General features: G+C 26.1%; 9 protein-coding genes and 1 non-coding gene across 10 annotated transcripts; 5 read left to right on the top strand and 5 right to left on the bottom strand.

Annotated features, from left to right (window-relative positions):
• Positions 1–28: 28 nt before the first annotated feature.
• Positions 29–1,300, bottom strand: PNEG_00325 (hypothetical protein; the record flags this gene model as incomplete). Its single annotated transcript, XM_007874007.1, has 5 exons — positions 29–89; positions 136–283; positions 330–626; positions 677–1,052; positions 1,108–1,300. 5 exons carry the CDS (start codon positions 1,298–1,300, stop codon positions 81–83), a joined length of 1,023 nt encoding a protein of 340 aa, XP_007872198.1. The 3' UTR covers positions 29–80.
• A 546-nt stretch (positions 1,301–1,846) lies between these two features.
• Positions 1,847–3,421, top strand: PNEG_00324 (hypothetical protein; the record flags this gene model as incomplete). The annotated part of the gene is made up of 4 exons (XM_007874006.1): positions 1,847–2,446; positions 2,494–2,646; positions 2,694–3,221; positions 3,263–3,421. The coding sequence occupies 4 exons, from the start codon at positions 1,847–1,849 to the stop codon at positions 3,419–3,421; spliced, it is 1,440 nt and encodes a 479-aa protein (XP_007872197.1).
• A 94-nt stretch (positions 3,422–3,515) lies between these two features.
• PNEG_00323 (hypothetical protein) lies at positions 3,516–4,875 on the top strand (the record flags this gene model as incomplete). Its single annotated transcript, XM_007874005.1, has 7 exons — positions 3,516–3,580; positions 3,627–3,764; positions 3,812–4,058; positions 4,103–4,163; positions 4,205–4,366; positions 4,408–4,591; positions 4,638–4,875. The coding sequence occupies 7 exons, from the start codon at positions 3,516–3,518 to the stop codon at positions 4,873–4,875; spliced, it is 1,095 nt and encodes a 364-aa protein (XP_007872196.1).
• Positions 4,876–4,952: 77 nt separating this feature from the next.
• Positions 4,953–5,356, bottom strand: PNEG_00322 (hypothetical protein; the record flags this gene model as incomplete). The annotated part of the gene is made up of 3 exons (XM_007874004.1): positions 4,953–5,103; positions 5,146–5,194; positions 5,242–5,356. 3 exons carry the CDS (start codon positions 5,354–5,356, stop codon positions 4,953–4,955), a joined length of 315 nt encoding a protein of 104 aa, XP_007872195.1.
• Positions 5,357–5,482: 126 nt separating this feature from the next.
• Positions 5,483–8,035, bottom strand: PNEG_00321 (hypothetical protein; the record flags this gene model as incomplete). Its single annotated transcript, XM_007874003.1, has 9 exons — positions 5,483–5,669; positions 5,715–5,879; positions 5,922–6,347; positions 6,393–6,613; positions 6,658–7,065; positions 7,105–7,488; positions 7,542–7,756; positions 7,802–7,902; positions 7,947–8,035. The coding sequence occupies 9 exons, from the start codon at positions 8,033–8,035 to the stop codon at positions 5,543–5,545; spliced, it is 2,136 nt and encodes a 711-aa protein (XP_007872194.1). The 3' UTR covers positions 5,483–5,542.
• A 697-nt stretch (positions 8,036–8,732) lies between these two features.
• Positions 8,733–11,091, top strand: PNEG_00320 (hypothetical protein; the record flags this gene model as incomplete). The annotated part of the gene is made up of 11 exons (XM_007874002.1): positions 8,733–8,811; positions 8,870–9,073; positions 9,129–9,132; positions 9,184–9,667; positions 9,711–9,922; positions 9,970–10,025; positions 10,073–10,207; positions 10,252–10,396; positions 10,442–10,749; positions 10,791–10,925; positions 10,972–11,091. The coding sequence occupies exons 1-11, from the start codon at positions 8,779–8,781 to the stop codon at positions 11,089–11,091; spliced, it is 1,836 nt and encodes a 611-aa protein (XP_007872193.1). The 5' UTR covers positions 8,733–8,778.
• A 90-nt stretch (positions 11,092–11,181) lies between these two features.
• On the bottom strand, positions 11,182–11,290 carry PNEG_05003. Its single transcript has one exon. It is a non-coding gene; the product is annotated as a tRNA-Ile (tRNA).
• A 343-nt stretch (positions 11,291–11,633) lies between these two features.
• PNEG_00318 (ribosomal protein S12) lies at positions 11,634–12,241 on the top strand (the record flags this gene model as incomplete). The annotated part of the gene is made up of 4 exons (XM_007874001.1): positions 11,634–11,825; positions 11,878–11,889; positions 11,937–12,138; positions 12,195–12,241. The coding sequence occupies 4 exons, from the start codon at positions 11,634–11,636 to the stop codon at positions 12,239–12,241; spliced, it is 453 nt and encodes a 150-aa protein (XP_007872192.1).
• A 263-nt stretch (positions 12,242–12,504) lies between these two features.
• PNEG_00317 (hypothetical protein) lies at positions 12,505–13,078 on the bottom strand (the record flags this gene model as incomplete). Its single annotated transcript, XM_007874000.1, has 4 exons — positions 12,505–12,675; positions 12,725–12,766; positions 12,814–12,898; positions 12,941–13,078. 4 exons carry the CDS (start codon positions 13,076–13,078, stop codon positions 12,593–12,595), a joined length of 348 nt encoding a protein of 115 aa, XP_007872191.1. The 3' UTR covers positions 12,505–12,592.
• Positions 13,079–13,268: 190 nt separating this feature from the next.
• PNEG_00316 (hypothetical protein) lies at positions 13,269–16,146 on the top strand (the record flags this gene model as incomplete). Its single annotated transcript, XM_007873999.1, has 13 exons — positions 13,269–13,344; positions 13,395–13,553; positions 13,605–13,733; positions 13,776–13,843; positions 13,891–14,158; positions 14,207–14,298; positions 14,343–14,420; positions 14,464–14,789; positions 14,833–15,055; positions 15,102–15,233; positions 15,278–15,467; positions 15,518–15,622; positions 15,668–16,146. 13 exons carry the CDS (start codon positions 13,269–13,271, stop codon positions 16,144–16,146), a joined length of 2,325 nt encoding a protein of 774 aa, XP_007872190.1.
• Positions 16,147–16,201: the final 55 nt, after the last annotated feature.

The following is a 16,201-nucleotide window of genomic DNA, read 5'->3' as shown; positions in this document are numbered from 1 at the left end:
AGTTTAATACTAAAAAAAACAAAAATATATTTTAATAGAAAATGAGGTCTATTCCTCAGTTATTAATAACCATATATATATTATATATACTAAAATAGATTAGCTGTGTTTTATATAAATTAGATAAGTTAGTACCATCCTATCTACATCTGGTGGGAGAAATTCATCATTATCAGGTTCACCAATATTTCTATATTTGCGTGAAGGGTTCCCTAAATTTCCTAGCCCTAAACCAAGTCCGTCATTGGGAGATATTGGATCATATCTGACGCCTGGAGGTAATCTATATAATTAATATTATAGATATATATCAATTTAAAAGATCATACTGAAAATTTTTCTTTGCTTTAGTTCCGCTAAAGATAGGATGCGTTTTACTAGGATACATTCCACTATTACAATCCTTAATTTCATCTAGTATAGGTTCTCTTATTATACATGGAGTTAGCAAAGGATGTTGTCCTATTCCTGGAGGATATAAATCATCACTTCCAATAGAAATATTACAAGTGTTGGAAGTTTGATTGTCTCTTTCTTGTACATTAAATTTATATGATATAGAATTCTCCATACATCGAGAAGAAAAATTATCTTTTGGTATTTGAAAAAAATGTCCTTCACAAAGACTATAATATTATAAATTAATATGTGAAAAATAAACATATTTATAACTCACTTATTTTTTCTAGAATTTAACTCCTCCTTCAAATCAGGAGTTAATTTTTCAAGAAAATTAGAATGATATATCTTTAATAGCTCTATTATTTTTTCATTTGAAACATAAACTTCTTCCAAAGACCTATCTTTTTGCTTGCTTGAATAAGGAAATACGCCTTTTTGTGTATAATCATCAACAGATATATCATGTGTAATTGTATTCCCTTTTCCCATTATTGTCCCAAGAATAACTATCTTTTTATCCATTTTTAGCAATTTAATAAGATATATTTCTTCTTTAGAATTAAAAGAATAGCGAAATGCATAAAATGGATCACTTGATTCATTGAAAATATTTGATAAAGGTTTCATTTCTGATTCTGTAATTGGGGTATCTAAATATATTAGATTTTTTTCGAAAAAAACTTTTCAGATATTAATAAATACGACCTAAACAATGATTTTCTCCAAATCCGAGAAGCTTATATCCTGTTTTAAGCATATAAGCATTGATAAGACATGCAATAGCATCATATGAATTTTTAAGGTTTATGTCTGTTTTTTCTTCGTTTTTTTCTGAAAAATTATTTAGAGAAGCTTCAATAAGATTAAAAATGGTATCTATTTGGCTGTTTAATGTCATTTTTTTAAAAAAAGTTAATATTTTCTTAAGATATTTAATTATAATTTTAATCGAGGTTTATTTATAATCGGTTTATATTAAAAAATCCATATTTTTTAATAAAAATTCTTAAGTTCTTGACTATTTTATCTAAAATTACCTATTTTTTTTAAGATCTTTTTAAAATAAATATGAATTTATTGTTTTTGTTAAAAAGTTTTTAAGATTAGAAGTTAAAAAAAGTTAAATAGAAATTCTCTTAGACAGACTTTAGTGTTTTTGAAATTAAATTTGTAGTTTGGTTTTTAAAATTATAATATTAAAGTGGTTATTTGATTAAATAGGTTAAGATTTTCTAAAAATTATTATATTATGGTTTTAAAAGGTTCTTTTTTAAAATTTATTTTTAATTTTTTATTAAATTAACAGGCTTAAACTATAAAATATTTATTTGGATATCAAAATTCCTTTGAAACGGTTACAAATACGGGATTCTATGGATTTAAAGTTGTATTTAAGAAATTGGTTGATTAAACAATTAAAATTGTGAATGTTGATAATTTTAAAATGTCAGATGAGTTATATTATGATTTTAAGGATAAAAAGAATTTAAAAATTAAAAAAAAAATGGATGAAATGTTTTTCTCTCATAAAAATATGGATGTTTTTCAGAAGTCTTCGGACATATTTAAGAATCCTTTAATATCTATTAATAGACAAAAGAATTTTACTAGTTATCCTGTTCGTCTTCCTAAAACTACAATGACTGGACGCAAACTTCTTGAAAATGCACTTAAACGATATAATAATATTATTTATCCTAAAACCCCAAGTTCTTTAATGTCTTCATGTTCTCAGAAAACATCTTTATTTCAAGATATTTATAATTTTCAGACACCTTTTACAAAAAGAAAATATTATTCATTAAAATTAAATGATTCAAATAATAAATCAGATTCTCAAGATGATAATTATGAGTTTCATGATAAAAGGACCTTTGAAGATTATTATACACAGAATATACGAAAGACTAACAATCTGTTTTCACCATCATTTTCTTTTATGAATCCATCTCTATCAAAGAATAATGATTCTTTAAGTTCTTGTTCTTTAAAGACACATAAAAAACAATTACAAGATCAAACTAAATATATAAATGATTTTCAAGTAATAATATAGTTTGTTTTTTAAATGAAATAGTTAAACGGCTTTAGAAACATCGGTTTATGAATGATAATGAATCTTTTGACGATTTAATAAGGCAATTAAAAGAATATTATAAAGATGAATCCCTTTATAATTGGAAAAATCTTCAAAAAGAAAAGCAAAAAAGAGATTATGAAATTCAAAAATTAAAAGATCTTTCTGTAAGAAATATTCTTTGGAAAAGAAAAATTTATAATTTATATTATAGATAAAATCTTTGGACAAACCTCCTCCACTATCTAAAGAAATTTTAAAAAAAGTAGAAGAAGCACTTTTTTCCAATGCATTAAAAAATCCTTTGATTGTAAAATTTAATATATCAATTACTCTACGTGATATTAGAACTTTAAGAGATAAAGAATGGCTTAATGATGAGATTATTAATTTTTATATTGCTCTTATATCTGAAAGAGCTAAAGCTACACCTAAAGGCCCAAAAGTTTATGCTTTTAATACTTTTTTTTATACAACATTGGAAAAAAATGGATATCAAGGAGTACGACGTTGGACGAAAAGAGCAAAAGTTAATATTTTGGAACAAGATTATGTCCTTATTCCGATTCATCTTGGAATTCATTGGTGTATGTCAATTATTAATTTCAAAAAGAAAAGATTTGAATATTGGGATTCTCTTAATGGAAAATCTGGAAAAGTATTTCTTCTTTTAAGAGATTATTTATTTCAAGAATCCGGCAATACTATTAATCTTGATGATTGGATTGATTATATTCCAGAGGTTTTTTTTTCTTATATATAATATTTATTAATATAACATAGTCTGGCCCAATACAAACAAATGGTTATGATTGTGGTGTCTTTGCATGCAAAACTGCTGAATGTATTGCTCGGGAGGGATCAATTGATTATACACAAGATGATATTAAAGAACTAAGGAAACGAATGGTTGCAAATATTATTGAAGGAAGGCTTTTTTGAAATATGACTTATTTTTTTATTATTTATTCTTAATTCTTACTATTTAATAAACCATTCAAAAATATATCGCTTAACGATTAACCTATAAGAAATTATGTCAAGTGATTTTGATATTGAAGACGAGATCCAGGATTTTTCTCTTTTATCTGATTATAAGAGGTCTTCTTTTGTATATATATATCATCTTTTTATTAATTTAGTTTAGAAATATCTCTAATACAGTTTTTTTAAAACGTGGCGAAAAAGATTTTGAACCAGATGGCACGTTTAAACAGCAGGAAGTATTAAGAAATAGAATAAATTCTATGTTTAATGTTATTTCTGGAGAACGCTGTATTTCGAAGTATTTTTTTCTATCTTTTTATAGGTTTCTCTTAAAAAATGGTATAGGAAAATATATTCAAAGGCAATTTGGGTATCGGATTTAAAACTTGCAAGAGTCGAGAGAATGCGTGGTACGCAATTCAAATCTCTTGGGAAGTGTGTTAATGATGTTGTGTGGTTGTTGCCTGAAGAAGTTATTTATTTGGTTGAAAGAGGTTCTTTAGAATGTTGGTGGGAAAATGGAATCCCAATGAGTCTTCAAGCCGTTTATTCTGCTTGTCTAGAAGAATCTGGGGGGATTGAACGATACCAAGTATTTTTTATTTTTTTTTGTTTAAGGATCTTATAAATCTGAAGGTTTATTCATATTTAAAACGTTTAGGTTATTATGTTTTTAGACCAGTAAAATGCGAAAATGGTAGATTTTTTTACAGAAAACTGGATTATTAATGTTTCAAGGGGTTTCAAGGTTTTCTTTTCTAGTATCATATGGCTCTGAAAAAATTTCGCCTTTTTTTTTATGGATGAAAGCGCTCATAAGATTTGTTTATAGTATTTTTGAAAAATATACCGCAAATAATTGGAATACATTAGTTGGTGGAAGATGTTATCACTCATATAGTAAAGTAAATCTATTTATTTATATATCTCATATTAATTAGATCAAATTTACAAATCTCTCGAGATTATTCCTTATCATTGTCCTCCTAGTTCTGAAGAAAATTATATTTACGATGAAAATAAAGCAAAAGATCCTTTTAGCATAGCTTATTATGTTTGGAAACCAATTCCAAATTTTAGAAAATCCAAACTCGAAAATCCTGATTTTCGTATTATTGTTGTAAAGTAAAAAAATAACTGAAAATTATCTTTGAATCTGATAATATAAAAGCTCTAGGACAACATCATTGCCATCATTAAAGGAATTTTCGGATATTTTTGATTCAGTCCCATTAATAAATTATGAAAAAAATACAACTGCTTTTCAAAGGTTAAAAAATGGAGCTCGACATATTATATTTGCATTGATTGACTCAGGGGCTATAAGTTTTATTAAGTTTATGGATATTGGATTTGGGAATGAGAAAATGTATATAAAAGATGATACTCATAAAAAAATAAAGTTATAAAAATTTATTAATTATATTAAAAAAATATACATAAATTTCTTTTTCATACTAAAAAAATATCATTTTTTTATAAAACTCTAATTTTGTTTATTACCATCTAAAAAATCGGATATCATTAGAAGCTCAATCGCTATATCTGGTTCAATTGGGAATTCTGGTATAGACTCGGTATTTTTATATTTTTCATGAAAATAAAAATATTGGCACACAATATATAATAATTTAGCACTATGTTTTTATTATATTTCTAAGATTCATAACAAGTTTTACCTGATAGTTTTAAATTTTATTTCATTATTCTTGCACTCTAAAAACTGATCTATAGGATTATCGATTATGAGATTTTAGTAAAAAAAAAATTCTTACTGGATTCATCAAGCATTTCTCTTATTATTCCGGAGACGCATGCTTGAGACCTTTTAACAACAAATATAAAATCATCAGAAGAAATAAGTTTTATATATTCTGGCTTTAATGACATTTATATATTAAAATATTTTTTAGCTCGCTAAAAAAGTTTTAATAAAAATATTGTTATTTCATTATATTAGAATATTATTTTTCTTTAGATATTAAAAGATATACATAATGAAATCCTAAAGAAATGTGGAAATATTTATAAAATTATATAAATATATGTAGTATTAAATAACTAGTCAGTAAAATATTATATATTAAGTTGCTCAATATCTAGTCCTAGTGCATGTAAGAATAGATTAACGTTTCCTAGTTTAATTGCAGCAATGTCTGGAGGAAGATGTTTACTTGATATAACATTATCCATAACTTTTTCTCTAAAATAAATAAATTATCTTATACAAATTAAATTAATAAAATACCGAACTTCAGTGACTAGAATGTGTTGTTGTTCAAGTGTAGATGAAATAGCGCATGCAGCCATAAACTGCCATGGATATATTTCATCAGAAAAGGATAAAGATGGTGGAAAAATATAAATAAATCGACCTATTAATTTTGAAAACATCAAATCATAAATTTTTCTCCTTTAAAAATAAATATATGTCAATATGGCTATAAAAACTAACCATTGTTTTAAATCAGATTCGTCAGCTTGTCCAGATTGTTTTATAATTTCTGCACGACTAATAAACATTGTAAGAAATGAAAGACCAATTTTAGTTATTGCTATCATTTGTAAATTCATTCTTTCTAACATGATGCTTAATAGTTCAATTATAATTTGCAAGGAAGCTTCGGATACATATGCAAGTAATGATGGTAATGCTACTTGCGTAAATGTATCAATATTTTCTTTTATATATTCTGGACGTGATTCATTTGAAAAATTATACAAATCGTATACAACAACATCAAGATGATCCAAATATATGGTGATCATAGTCAAAATAGTTAGCTTTTGTTCGCTGTTGATATATTCGAATATTCGTGGTATTAGTTTTTTTCCTTTATTATATGATATAATCGATATAAATGGGTGAACAATATTAGGGCTATATAGCATTAGAAATAAATATATCGTTGGCAAACATAAATACTTTCTAGGAATTGGTTCCGTTATATGAAGACTTTCTAAAATTTGTTCTTTTAATAACATAATTTTTTTGTTCTGTTCATTATCATCTATAGCCCGGCAATTTTCTTGTTTAGTCTGCTTCTGTTTTCGCAATATCTCATCAATTTCTAACAAACAATCATAAACTTTTTCGATTGAATAAAGATAAAATTTATGATTTCTTTGAATATTTATATGACATGTCTATAAAAGTGTAAGAAAAAGACAGAAATATATAAGAAGAAAACCTTAATATTATTTTTTTCAGTACTATCTGAAGGTTTTTTAACGCTAAGAATTTGTCGTGGAGTTCTAACAGTGCTAAAAGATATTTTCCCCAATGCACCTTCCAAACTAAGTTGAGTTGCTTTTGGTCTTACTTTTCCTGCAGCTACAATATTTTGTATTTGTTGCTGTATTTTTAATATAGGATTTTCATTATTTTTATTCTTAAAATTAAGGGATTGTTTATCTTGTAATGAATATAATGAGTTAGGTTTATCCGGTAATTTCTGTTGATTATTCTTGTTTTTTAAAGAATTGTACGAATAATAATAAAAATCATCTGAATATGGATCATCTGAAACAAGTTGAGAAAGTTGTATACGATTAATAAAATTTTTATCTGACTCATTCATAAGTCCATCATATTGAGACTAATAATATAAGAAGAATTATAAAGATGTTTATCTTACCATATCATTTGTGTCTTGATTATGATGAAATAGTTTTGTTTCATTTATTTTTTTATATTTTTTGTCTTTAAATAGATCGGAATATTGTAACTCTGAATTAGTATTAAAGTCATATCTAGATGATTCTCTTCCAGAATTTGCATGTTCTAAAAATCCTATATTTTTTTTTGTTTCTGTATTAAGAATTGTATTTAAAAATTCCTTACTAAGCATATTATCTTGAGCTGATTCATTAGAATTCCTTTTATTATCTTCAAAAAATTGTGCTTCCACTTCTTCTAAACTAATATATCCTTTAAAATGCTTTTTTCTGGATTCATTGGTATATGTAGATGTTTCAGAAAGAGAGGGCGTTTGTAACTTTAAAGAATATTCCAAATTTCTCTAAAAACAAAAAAAATAAGAAATAATGTTTTCCCAAAATATCCCTCAATTACCATATTGGAATATGGTTCTCTCCAATGAGTTGTTTCCTTTGAAACATATGGAACATACTGAATATCTGAAATTTTCTCATTTTCTTTTCCAACAGGCAGAGATTCTGTATCTGATGTTTTTTCTATTATCTTATCCTTTTTCTTATAAAAAGCTTGTTCTTTATTTATTATATCTGCCATTTTTTGCGTGTTTGTTGAAAAATCAAAATCTCTTCCTAAATATAATAAATTTCAACCTAAAAAAAAAGTCCCAAACACACCAACATCTTCCACATTTACTCCAAACGTATCTTCATTCATATCATCTTTTGTTTCTTCTAATATTTCCCCTAATCCATCATACATATTTTCAAATTCGAAACTATACAATTCAATCTTATTAAATCTCCATATTAAATATTATACCTCTCTCCTAACTCTTCATTTATATGTCCCATTGAAAGAGCTTCAGATTCTGTATTTTTTGAATATGTCTCCCAATCAAAAAATGCCATTTTTTACACTTTTATTATAGAATTATCTGTACCGGATTTTTATCTGCTTGTGAAAAGGTTAAACGATACCATATAAACCCTGATAAAAATTATTTCTTATCGTTTCAGTCTTTTAAAAGTCTATTTATATAAGGAAAAATAGTTATTTTGACTTAAATATCTATCTAAAGTTAAATATATATCGCATATATACTATTGTTTTTTAAATCTTTATTTTGATTTTAGAAAAATATACAATTAAATAGTTTTTAATAAATGTATAGATTTAATAACGTTGAAATATGAATTAAAGATAAAGAAATGTATCAAATGCTTAAATATATTATCTATATATACGTAATATATCCGCATATATAACAAAATATACTGATCTATATAATTCGAGATATGTTTAATATTAAAATAAAATTTACTTGAAATAAAAGATTTATAAATTTAAATATTCATTTTATCTTTGATGGATTTGTTTTATTTCCTTTGTTTTACTTTTTTTAACTATTAAATTTATATTTTCAAAGTTTTTTACTGTAAAACTACATATACAGTATATATAATATGCATATATCTTATAGAAATTTTAATATATCAATAGATATATAGCTTGAATAACCTTTATAAGTCTAATTGTTTAATTCTTTTATATAAAGCAAAGCTATTTCGATTTTTAAATCTATATCGAGTCTGACCGTTTTATAATTACAATTAAAAAAAAATTGTTTAATCTTACTTTTAATTAAAATCATATGTCTAAATCATCATCAAAGTTAAAGAGGGAGGTAGTATTTATTTATATTTTTTGATATTTTATTTAATATTTTATTTAATGTTTTTTAGGCAGAAAAATTAAAACGTGCAGCTAAATCTCAACTGGAAACAGCAAAAAATGAATTAAAGAGCTCGAGTAGTGCTGATTTATCATTAAATAAGCTTTCTTTAGGGGATAGGAATGCAACAGGTGTTTTAACAAGTCGATTAATGAGTCGAGATATTAAGATAGAACAATATACATTAAGTTTTCATGGAAGAGTATTAATAGAGGTATATATGTGTTGATGTATTAGTTTTAGATTGGTTTATGATGAGCGTTTTATAGAATGGTATGCTTTTTTTCAAGAAAAAGAGTTGAAAAGGGCTAATATTTGATTAAGCAACTATTGAATTGAATTATGGACAAAGATATGGACTTTTGGGAGCAAATGGGTCAGGAAAAAGCACATTTTTGAAATCTTTAGCTTCTAGAGATGTTGAAATTCCTTATCATATCGATATTTATCTTTTAAATCAAGAGGCAGAGCCTTCAGAAATTAATGCGATTGATTTTATTATTGCATCGGCTAGAGAAAAGGTTTTAAAGATTGAAGAAGAAATTGAAAAACTTTCTACTTCAGAAGATATTGATGAGCTCTTACTTCAAGATAAATATAATGAGTTAGAAGAGTTGGATCCTAGTACATTTGAAGCAAAAGCAAGTATAATATTATATGGACTTGGTTTTAGTGTTTCAATGATGAAAAAGCCTACAAAGGATATGAGCGGAGGTTGGAGAATGCGTGTAGCACTTGGTTGTGCATTATTTTTGAGACCAACATTGCTTCTTTTGGATGAGCCAACAAATCATTTGGATCTTGAAGCGTATGTTTGTATTGTTTTTTTTTTTATCTTTAAATGACTCTAGGGTAGTGTGGTTAGAAACGTATTTGTCAAAGTACGACAGAATTTTGATTATTAATTCTCATTCTCAAGATTTTTTGAATAATGTTTGTACAAATATTATAGATCTTACAATGAATCGTCAATTATTATATTATGGGGGGAACTATGATACGTATGTGCGAACAAAGCATGATCTTGAAGTAAATCAGATGAAAGCATATGCTAAACAGCAAGGTATATTTAATTGTTTCGATGAATTGTTTTTTTACATTCTAATTTAGATGAAATTGCACATATTAAAAAATTTGTCTCTAGTGCGGGTACCTATGCAAATCTTGTAATTATTTTTATATTTAAGTCAAGTTATTATTAACTGCGTTCTAGGTTCGTCAGGCAAAATCCAAACAAAAAATTATAGACAAAATGGAAGCTGCGGGTCTTGTTGAAAAAGTCGAGCAACCTAAAGTAATTTCTTTCAAATTTGAGAATGTTCAGAAACTATTGCCACCTATTATTGCTGTATGTTTTTAAAATAGTTTAAGTTATTTTTAAATGATCCCTAGTTTAATGATGTTTGTTTTTCATATGATGGAGATGTTAAAAATTCATTATATCTGAACTTATCATTTGGTATAGATATGGATTCAAGAATAGCTTTAGTAGGAAAAAATGGTACAGGGAAATCTACTTTATTAAATTTAATTATGGGTTTATATAATTCACTTTGATTTATTTCATTTTTAATATTAAAAGGAACTTTGATACCAACGGCTGGTAATATATCAAAAAAATCTGGACTTAAGCTTGCAAAATATAGTCAACATTCTGCAGATCAATTACCATATGATAAATCGCCTTTATATTATATTCAAAATAAGTTTAAATCGCAGTATCCCGAAAAAGAAATTCAACAATGGAGAAGCCATCTTGGTCGATTTGGTTTATCAGGATCTCATCAAACAAGTGAAATCAGGGCATTAAGCGATGGATTAAAAAGTCGTGTTGTATTTGCTGAGCTTGCATTAGAAAATCCTCATATTATTCTTCTTGATGAACCTACTGTAAAAATATGATTTTTTAGGAGAAAATTAATCAAGTATAGAATCATTTGGATATTAGATCTATTGATGCTTTAGCAAAAGCATGTAATTCTTGGACAGGAGGAATTGTACTTGTTAGCCATGATTTTCGGTTGATTGAACAAATATGTACTCAAGATATAGGTGAATTATGGGAGGTCTTATTTTTTTTGTATTTTAAAATATTTTTTGATATAAAAATAGATTAAGGATAAGAAAATTGTTAAACTTAACACAACAATTCAAGAATACAAAGAATCATTGAAAATGGAAAGTGCTTTTGTTCTCCAAAGGGCAAAAAACGCTCTTAGAAAAACATCTTAAGTAATTTGTTAAATTATATATTAGAATTATGTATAATGGTTTATAGATATTAAATTTATTTATTAAAGATTTTTTTTTTTTGCAAAAAAGTGCCCCACGGCAGACTCGAACTGCCGACCCCCGCGTCTCGAGGAGATATGTGTTTCCATCGCGGAAATTCATATAAGCACGATGCAATAACCAACTATGCTAGTGGGGCGTATTTCTTTCGTAAGATAGATAAATGAATGATAAATTAGAAGTTTATAGAATGATTTTATATTTGGTTATTAGAATTAAAGGTTTTTAAATTCCTTATAAGACACATATAAAATTTAGACGATATGTATATAATATAATACATATAAGGTATTTTTTAATCAATATGATTTTTAATCTATATATATAAAAAAGATTTTTTTCGTATTTAATGACTTTTGAACATAGAAGTATATAATTCCTAGTATATATCAGATATAAATAATAGTTTATAAAGTTATTCAGCTTCAATACAGCTTAAAACTTTTAATATATTTTTAAAAATATTGATAAATATTTAAAAAATGTTAATATTAAAAACATTAACTCATTGGTCTCTTAACTTTTTAAAAGATACTTCAACTTTTTCAAGAAGTACGGCAACTCTTAATCAAGTAATTCGCGGTGCTAGGCAGCCTAGAAAATCTCCTAGACCAAAAGCACCTCGTTTAAATGGTGCACCATTTAGACAAGGTGTTTGTAACAAAATATATACGGTAAATGAAAATATTTTTTATTAAATAATAAATATATTAACATCTTTTATAGATGAAACCTAAAGTATTTCTCTGAAAATCATCCATTTTGAAAGTTTAATAGATATACAGAAACCTAATTCTGCACAAAGAAAAGTTGCTCGTGTTAAATTGACATGTGGTAGAATGGTCATTGCTTATATTCCTGGTGAAGGTCATAATATCCAGGAACATTCTGTAGTTTTATTACGTGGTGGTAGAGTACAAGATTTACCAGGTGTCAGGTATCATTTGGTGCGAGGTGCACGTGACTTACTAGGTGTTGTTAATAGAGGTATGTTTATTTTATTTAGAAATGAGATTTCTTTGTATAATTTTTATCTTTTATAGTGACATCTCGCTCAAAGTATGGAACAAAGAAATTTAAATCTGCTTAAAAATATGAATATATAGAGAATATATATTTAAGTGTTTGATGGATCTTTTTTTACATGCCATTTAACTTCTTATTTACAAGAATTAAATACCATGAATAATAATTTATCAGCATGTGCTAGACTCAATTTCCTCTGGATTATCTTCAAATATGAATTTTAATATTTAAAAATTTTTTGATGACGTTTTTACATATACAAGGGAAAAAATAATGCATACTTTTTTATGTATTTATTAAAGTTAATAAAAGGTTATATTAATAAACTAATTTAAAGAAAATAAATAAATTCTTGTAATTTTAATTATGGTACTTGACAAGTAATCAATTCAAATATTTTTTCCTTATTAGTCTATTAGATTATGTATTTTTGGTCAGTACTTTTGATGTTTTTTTTTGATGGAATATCTTTAAATGCAATTGTCTTTGGAATTGTATCTTTTTATATTAATTATCTTTAACTTTTTTTTATAAAATATTATTTTACCTGATAAAAATTCTAAATTATCTATTCTAGATACTGCATTTGCTAGTTCACTTATAAATATTAATTTAAAAGAAAAATATAAATTATACCAAGATGTCTATATTGTATTGTCTTTTTATTTTCATTTAGACACATTAATAATCCTTGTTGGACCATATATTGAATAAACATTTCCTTTTATATGTTAATTATAAACTAATTTTTTTAAAAAAAAACCGTAGCAATTGCAATTAAGAACGCCGAATTACTTGAACATTGTACAATATCATCATCAATACGAATAATCTTCTTGACCTTTGAGATTGGAAGGACTGATGTCCCAGTAATGTCTTGATCAATAATCGCTGATGTCATAATATCTTTTTTATACGGCAGCCGGAGTTTTTTTAAGGTTGGTGAGGTTGCCTAGCAACCACTTTAAAATTCTTCAAAACAAAAGATAAAGATAAAAAGGAGTTTAAAATATAAGTTTTAGTGATTATTTTTTATTAAAACATGTTTAAGAAGTCCTTTTATTCCTGATTGCTTTTTTTCTGATTTTAAAATGGGGTTTTATACGAATAGGGGAGTGAATGAAGATTTGGATGAAATCCAGAGTTATGAAGACTTTAGAACAATTGGTATTTGTTAAGAATAATATTAGAAGATTTATTTATTGTTTTTTATGTAGATTGGGTTCAAGATTCGGTTCAAAACTACTCAAGAACAAATCGTAGATATTATTTGCATCATAGGCGTTTAAAGGAAAAAAAATGGATATATAATGTATTTCATATATGTAGACAAGTATTTGATGATATTCAAGTGTGGGTTATTATTACGGTTGTTGGTAAACAGATTTTCAATGTGTTTGTTTAAGATGAGATATCAATATTTATAGGTATTCTTATTGGTTTAAACGCAACCTTTATTGGTATAACGACAAAATGGCTTTCAGATATAAAGCTTGGATATTGTTCTTCTGCGTGGTATTTGAGTCAGGAATTTTGTTGTTGGGAATCAGGAAAAAGTGTGTTTATTTTTTTTAAGGAAAAAATATTAATAAGTTTAGCATGTGATGATTGGCATTCATGGTCAAGCTTTTCGCCTTTTAATTTTTTTTATTATATTGTTTTTGCTGTATGTGTTGTTCATGAAAAGTATGAAAATTAATATTTATATAAAAGGCTCTTTTTTCTTTTTTAAGTGCATTTTTAGTGCAATCATATGCACCTCATGCTGCAGGATCAGGGATATCTGAAATAAAATGTATTGTTGGTGGATTTGTTATGAAAGGGTTTTTGGGATTTTGGACATTATTAATAAAATCTGTTGGACTTATATTGGTTATTGCATCTGGACTTAGTATAGGTAAAGAAGGGCCTTTTGTTCATGTCGCACTTTGCATTGGACATCTTATTAGCAAATTTTTTGAAAAATATAAAATTCATTCAAGTAAAAATATTTTTGTTTTGTTATTAAAAAAAACTAAATATTTAAAAGCAAAATTAAGAGAAATTTATTCTGCATGTTCAGCAGCAGGTGTTGCTGTTGCTTTTGGTAGTCCTATTGGTGGTGTTATATTTTCTTTGGAAGTTGTATTTTAATGTTTGTTTTTATTTAATTTACTTGATTTTAGGAAATATCATCTCATTTTCCAACGAAAACAATGTGGAGAAGTTTTTTTTGTGCTTTGGTTGCAACAGCTGTGTTATCTGTGGGTTTTTGTTTCCTTTTTTTTCTTTTTTAATCATCTTAAGACTATGAATCCTTTTCGAACAGGACAATTGGTCATGTTTCAAGTTCATTATAATAGAAGTTGGCATTTTTTTGAAATTATATTTTTTGCAATTCTTGGAGTATTTGGAGGACTATATGGCGCATTTGTAATTAAATGGAATCTTCGTGTTCAAGCTTTTCGTCGGCATTACCTTTCTAATTTTGCTGTATCTGAAGCAACTATTTTTGCAATAATAACTGCTATTCTGAGTTATGGTAATGCGTTTTTGAAAATAGATATGACGGAAAGTATGAAGATTTTATTTAGGGAATGCTCTAATGATTTGGATTATGATGGTATATGCAAGTTGGTATTATTTATTGTTATTTAAAAAATTTACAATATTAAGGAATTCTTCACAAGCAAGAATAATAATTTCGTTAATTATTGCTACTATTATAAGAATATGCTTGATAATAGTATCATATGGTTTAAAAATACCAGCAGGAATTTTCGTACCATCAATGGCAGTTGGTGCAACATTTGGTCGCTTCTTAGGTATATTTGTTTCAGCTTTTCAGAAGAAATTTCCTAATTTTATACTTTTTTCTGCATGTGACCAAGGTGTTCATGTAAGTTACAAAATTTACCATTAATCTTGACATAATATTTTAATAGTGTATAACTCCGGGAACATATGCTTTTCTTGGTGCTGCTGCCACGTTAAGTGGAATAATGCATATTACAGTATCTGTTGTTTTAATTATGTTTGAACTTACTGGTGCTTTGACGTTTATACTTCCAACAATGGTATGATTTTGATTTATATTATTAATTTTGCTTAATATATATAGATTGTAGTTGGGATTACAAAAACTGTATCTGATCATTTTAGGACGGGAGGAATTGCTAATAGAATGATATGGATTAATGGTTTTCCTTATTTAGATTCTAAAGAACATTATTTTGGTATTCCAGTCGAAGATATTATGACACAAAATTTAATTGTTATTCCATCTAATGGATTAAGTTTACAAGAACTTGGTAATTTTTTATTAATTTTATTAGTAATCTATTTAACTAATATATTTTAGAAACTATTTTGAATTCTAATGTTAAAGGGTTTCCAGTAGTAACTGATCGAGAATCTATGTTATTATTAGGATTCGTTAAATCTAATTATTTACAATGGGTATTAGGTTGTTATTAATTAATTAGTATATTTAATATTGATATTTTCATAGATAAAATTAAATCCACAAATGAAGTATTGCCGACGACCCGTTGTTTTTTTTCAATGCCTGAAAATAAATCTGAATCTAATAATTTTTCAAAATCTTTTGATATTTTAGAAAATTATTCTAGACCTATGACTTCTTTGAATCTTTCTTATTGTGTTAATGCTGCTCCATTAACAGTTCATCCTCAACTTCCACTAGAAATAGTTATGGAATTGTTTCAGAAATTAGGGCCAAGAATAATACTTATTGAGAAATATGGTCAACTTTGTGGTCTTTTGACACTAAAGGATATGCTTAAATATAAATATAAGGTCGAGTATGCTGAAAATCCTGGGGATTTATCTTCCATTAAACAAGATGAGGAACAAATTTTGGAAATTTTACTTAAAATTGCCACCTGGATGAAAAATACTATTTTAAAATGTTCAAGAAAATATTCGAGATCATCCGAAATTGAATTGGTTTTACATAATCGTAATTAAACTTAGTATTTATAAATGTGGATTTTATGTGAAAGGAACACTTGATGTATATTAA

Source organism: Pneumocystis murina, assembly GCF_000349005.2.
Source record: "Pneumocystis murina B123 chromosome Unknown supercont1.1, whole genome shotgun sequence".
In the NCBI taxonomy this organism is placed as follows: Eukaryota; Fungi; Ascomycota; class Pneumocystomycetes; order Pneumocystales; family Pneumocystaceae; genus Pneumocystis; species Pneumocystis murina.
This window is presented reverse-complemented; position numbering and strand designations above follow the sequence as displayed.